Source organism: Austrofundulus limnaeus, unplaced genomic scaffold (assembly GCF_001266775.1).
Source record: "Austrofundulus limnaeus strain Quisiro unplaced genomic scaffold, Austrofundulus_limnaeus-1.0 Scaffold288, whole genome shotgun sequence".
Lineage (NCBI taxonomy): Eukaryota > Metazoa > Chordata > Actinopteri > Cyprinodontiformes > Rivulidae > Austrofundulus > Austrofundulus limnaeus.
In genome coordinates, this window is record NW_013952690.1 from 603,736 (window position 1) to 609,188 (window position 5,453).

General features: G+C 39.9%; 1 protein-coding gene and 1 long non-coding RNA gene across 5 annotated transcripts in view; one reads left to right on the top strand and one right to left on the bottom strand.

Annotated features, from left to right (window-relative positions):
- Positions 1 to 3,313, bottom strand: part of LOC106526681 (uncharacterized) — a 5,809-nt gene extending 2,496 nt beyond the window's left edge. The window contains exons 1-3 of one of the 3 annotated variants that reach the window (XR_001311287.1): positions 3,092 to 3,313; positions 2,803 to 2,946; positions 2,623 to 2,662 (exon numbers count right to left, since the gene is read on the bottom strand). This is a non-coding gene — a long non-coding RNA (uncharacterized LOC106526681). Of the gene's footprint in view, positions 1 to 2,622; positions 2,663 to 2,802; positions 2,947 to 3,091 lie in introns of those variants that run through there. The other 2 variants (XR_001311286.1, XR_001311288.1) reach the window with 2 other exon arrangements.
- Positions 2,154 to 5,453, top strand: part of LOC106526679 (plasma membrane calcium-transporting ATPase 1) — a 46,140-nt gene continuing 42,840 nt past the window's right edge. For both annotated transcript variants that reach the window (XM_014021337.1, XM_014021338.1), the window contains exons 1-2: positions 2,154 to 2,639; positions 3,320 to 3,604. In XM_014021337.1, the coding sequence (XP_013876791.1) occupies positions 3,409 to 3,604 (196 nt within the window). In that variant the 5' untranslated portion in view covers positions 2,154 to 2,639; positions 3,320 to 3,408. The remainder of the gene's footprint in view (positions 2,640 to 3,319; positions 3,605 to 5,453) is intronic.

Here is a 5,453-nt window from a genome sequence, read left to right on the forward strand (position 1 = left end):
CCCAGAACTCTTTAATACAGCTCATACAGTAGTTGTGTCCACAGGGAACAGTCACTGGATCCTTCAGGAGATCCAAACAGATGGAACAGGAGAACTTTCTGGAATCCATTTGGTTTCTTGCTGCTAGTTTCACCTCTAAAGAACTGGAAACAAAACAACTAAATGTGTTCCACAAGAAGCCGAGTGGTTTTTATTTCCTTCACTTTTACTTCCTGTCGCTGTTCTTCTTCTTCGCTTCTTTTATGGCGGATCACAAGCGACTTTAAGGTACATACCGCCCCCTACTGTACAACAGTGTGTAGCAACACTTTGTATCACTTAAATCACAATTTTTAGTTTCGTGTCATAGAGATAGCTGAATAATGTTTTCCTTAATACGTAAATATCCACTATGTTTCCTTCAGTTCCCAATATACCCTTTAAACTCCATTCCTGACCTGTCCTCCTCATTATATTTCTCAGTCTCTCCCTTTTAGGCTCATATGTTTTACTATTCATCAACACATGTTCAACATTTTCTTTTTCTCCACATCCTAAACATTTATCACTATTTGTCCTCCCAATTATTTATAAAATGTCATTTAAATAGGTATGACCTGCTCTTAATCTCATCATTATTATTTCTTCTCTTCTGTTTCTCTCACTAATATTTCTAACACTGAATTTTGTATTTTATATAAGCTCCTTCCCTTTTTATCTTCATTCCACCTTTTTTGCCATCCTTTCCTAAAAGGATTTCTAATTTTTATTGCCCCCTCTAAAGCCCCTTTTGCTAATTCGTCTGCCTTTTCATTGCCTTTTACTCTTTCATGTGCTGGTACCCAACAAAACCAAATATCTATGCCACCCCTGTGTAACCTAAACAAACTGTGTTGAATTTCTAATATTAAATATTTCCTATTATTTCCTTTTCCTTGAATACTTTCAATTTGGAGTCTGTGCACACCACCACCCTGTCAGGTCGAACCTCCTGTCAATACAGATAGTTGATCTGATTAATGCTTAGAAATGTATATTTTAAACTCTGGAATAAATATTCCTATTCCCACACATCCTTTAGTGTTTTCAGAACCATCAGAATATATTTTAAGATGATTGTTTCATGAGTTTCTTAGGTTTACGTCTGTTTTTTATATGATCATCTACTCCTCTGAGTTTCAGCCACACCAAATATGGCCATTATGTTTGCTAACATAATGCTGTTGTGGCAACCATCTTAAAGCTAATGTACTCCAAAACAACTGATTACTTTCTAAAAGCTTTTATTAAATCCGTCCAGTGGCTTATAAGATGCTTTGCTCTCTTTCTCAGCGGCTTGTGATAATGATGAGGTCAGCTGGTTTAGAGCAGTGGTTCCCAAACTTTTTATCTTCTGACCCACAAAATATTCATGGCAAAAACTTATGACCCCAAATATTACTGGTCTGAGTACACAAACTTTGTTAATAACCCTAAAAACACAGGCTTTTTGACAATCTAAACAGCTTGTGCACAAATATAAATATTTATTGTTACTTAGTTTGTGTTTTTTTTAACAATTTTAGGGAAAATATTACATCAGCAGTTATTTTATTACCCTTTAAATTAATTTCTGGAGATTATCCAAGGTGCTTCATGACCCATAATTGGGTCCCAAGCCCAACTTTAGGAACCAAAGTGCAGTGGTTCCCAAACTTTTCAGCTTTTGACCCACAAAATAACAGRAGCAGAGACCTGTGKCKCCAKKTATTTTTGGATGATAAACATTTGMATCAGGTCAACAAAACATGGGCATAGTAACAATATTTTATACTACATTTATCCATTTTAAATACACTAACCTCACTCCTTTGTAACAACTAAGGCAAAAATGTAATTAGTTCAGAAAATCTTTTCAGGACCCCACCTTGATGTTTTGGGACCCCACTTTGGGAAACACTGGTTTTGATCATTGTTGGATTTTATTTAAACCGTGGAGATAAAAGTTCAGAGGGTGCAAAAAATACAAATGTGACAGAGTAATATCAGTGTTTGTGTTTAGTTAATCCTCCTGTGTCTCTGTGCTGTAATCCACCTGTGTGTGTGTGTGTGTGTGTGTGTGTGTGTGTGTGTGTGTGTGTGTGTGTGTCACCTGACGTCATCTTACACGACTGTTTCTCAGGGTGAGTGGGGGAGGGTGGGGGTGTGTTCCCAAATGAAAGGAAAAGCAGCAAAGCTGTCAGATGTGAGAGAAAAGAACCTTGAGTTCTTGTGTTGCAGGTCCTGGCCCTGGTTGTGGTTCTGGTCCGAGCTGCTGCAGCCTGAGCAGACCTGATGCAGAGAGGCAGCAGGCTTTTTGGCGCTCACTGAAGCCACAGATTGTCTAATTAGATTAAGCGAGGCTTTCCTCAGATAATCATTTAGCCAGCTCTGCTTTTTTTTCTTCTTCTTTCTCTTCTAATGGAGTGCTGCTGCAGCCTGCCTGCTCCTCAGAGGTCAGTCTGAATTTCTTCACAGTTCAGGGGGTAAAACTCACTTTTTTTTGGGCGAGCCATTGAGCAGAGAGAGAGAGGCGGTTGAAGAGCTTTGGCCGGGTTATGGGCTGCTTCTGGAGCTGGGACTGTCATCAGAGTAATCGGACTAATACCTGCTGCTAACAGGAGACCATGGAGGAAGTTTCTGTGAGTACAACCTTTCTGCTAGTCTACAAAAGGAAAACATAAGTTTAACAAACTGTCAGAGTCACTGATCACTAGTTTCTTGCAGCCTCTGCACGATAAAGGTTTTATGTTGTAAATGTTGACCTATTTGTGTTAAAATTGCAACATCTCTGCACACAAATACCATCAAAGATTCACGCACTACCATCACAGTGAAGACCCTGGTGTACCCTCCTCTCCTTCAGCCTTCATCAAGCTGCTTCTCCCTCACTCAGATTAAGCTTGACTGATTGATGGAGGCTGCAGCTGAAGGCACTCAGGTCACAACCTGCACAACACACACACACACAGGTTTGTTTTTACACCCCATAGGGGACTGTGGATTGACTTACATTCATTTTGTTGGTAATTTTACATCCTAACCCTGACCATTTACCCTATAATTATACTCAATTCACACTTTAGTCCCATACCATGGGTGGGCAAACCTGGTCCTCGAGGGCCGCAGCTCTGCATGTTCTGCTTGTTTCTCTGCTCTTAACACACCTGATTTGAATGAGTGAGTGATTATCAGGCTCCTGCAAAACTTGGAAGAGATAATTCAAAGACTGAATCAGCTGTGTTGGAGCAGAGAAACCAGTGAAACATGCAGACATTCCTACAGCTTTACTTATAGAGACCGATTCATTTTGTCTCAACAGTCGCAACGCAGTTCCTGTCAGGAACCATCTGCACCTCAGGCCTGCCACTGAGGCGACGTCTTTCAGGAAGGCTCCCAGCAAAGGAAAACATGGCCAAAAACTCTTTCCGAGGCTCCAAATTCGGCCGCCGTGGCGAGGCCAACCACGAGGCGGAGTTCAGCTGCTCCCTGCAGGATCTGTGCTCGCTCATGGAGCTGAGGGGAGAGGAGGCGATCACCAGGATCCAGGAATCTTATGGAGGTGTGAACGGACTGTGTACCAGACTCAGGACGTCTCCTGTAGAAGGTAAAATCTGCTCTGGTGGTAGCCTCAGGAAGCGGTCGGTGGCGTGTCAAAGAGTCGTGGTTCACAAAAAAAAAAAAAGCAAAACACCAAAAAGCAGCTTTAATTTGCTCAGGTTGTTGTGTGTTGAGAGCTGAATGGAGATCAAGCATTTCTAGTCTTTCACACTTTACAATGAACTTCACAGTGAATGAGATTACTGCGACTAGTTGGTCAAAACTCAAAAATGCATAAACATTGTTAAAATATATGACTCTGCAGCCTCACTGAACTCTGAGTGTTTGTGACCACATTCTGAGCATCGAACCTTTTAAAGATCAGACCGGATTATTTTTCTGCACAGTTTGTAAAACTATAGTCTTGGCCTTGCACATTATTTTGTTGCCTATAATGTACCCACATTGGCTCCACATCTACGGTTTAATCTGCGAGAGTGATTAGGACCAGTTTATCAATCTTAATTGCTCATTATCAGCATGGTCAGACTCTGCAGACAAGTTAACGATGCCCACAATGACTTTTTGATAATTTTGAGACTGGGGTTGTTACACAAATTATTTTGAACATGTTTAAAACTCAGGCGATGTAAATGTGCACCTCTGTGACTCGTGGAAAAGTTGAGAATTTTGCAAAAGCTGAGACTTTCGGGAACCTTTATGAGACTCCCTCATCAATATTGCTCTGATAGATCAGTCTAGGTGCTCAACTGTTCATACAAGGTTATATATCGCTCACCTGGTGCTGACGTGATGCTCAAAACCCTATAAACAAAGCAAGCTCTTGCAGCAGAAAATGCTTAAATGTGTTGAGTTACTCTTGTGCAAACAGGCAATCAGCTAAAGATAGAAACGGTAAACAGACTCAGTTTATTTTTTTAATGTTTAAAACCAGAGGAGGAAACGGTGAGCAAACCCCTGAAGAACTAAAAAGCAAGGTTAAAGCTGTATGCTCTGTCTGAATTTAGTTTTAGTAAGATGTGAGGACTTAAATGTCTAAAAGTCTTTGTTTGAATTTGTAAACCACATCGAGAGAGGAGAAGGACCACTGAACACATTATCAGCACACAAACCTGACCTCTGATGGTATCAGTGCCTCTGGCAGCTTCTATATCAGGAACCAGTAATGTAGAAAAGTACATACAGGTTGTAGAACAGAGACTCATCCAGGTGACATCTTCTTCAGGAAGTCCTATTTCAGCAACACAATGTTAAATCTAAAAAAAACAAAAAAAACATTAAAACATTGATTTGAAGGAGAGTCCAGGTCCTGAACAGACCTCTACAGTCCAGACCTCTCATCTACTGAAAACATTTGGTTCATTAGGAAACATGAAAATCCATAAAGAACCAGGACTGTTGAACAGCTGGAATCCTCTGGTTACAGGATGTTGGTAAAACAGGAGATGCTTCAGTGGGAAACATGGACCTGGAACATTTTTTTAGATGTGTTAATGCCCTCAAATTCAAAATTATTTTTATCTGGTTTTAAAAACGGCATAGTACCTTTTTGATTCATATGTTTACTAAGTTAAGTGAATAGAATTGGTAATGGTGTTGAGGTTTGAAAACTATCACATTGTTTGGGTTTAAATTCACACATCATCCCAACTTTTTCAGAGTGATGGTTGTGGTTGAAAAATCATTGGCTGCACTTTTATTCCCCTTTTTTATTTGACATTTGCTCTTCATTAAAGGCACAGTGTGTAGGATTTTGTCAAGTCTTTTAGCCGAAATTGAGATAAAAATGACAATAATAAAAACATGTCTAATCATTGCAGACAAAGACCTTGTTTTATTATTTTTACCTTATAAAAAGCTGTTTATATCTCCATGGTCGCAGGTCACCCTACAGG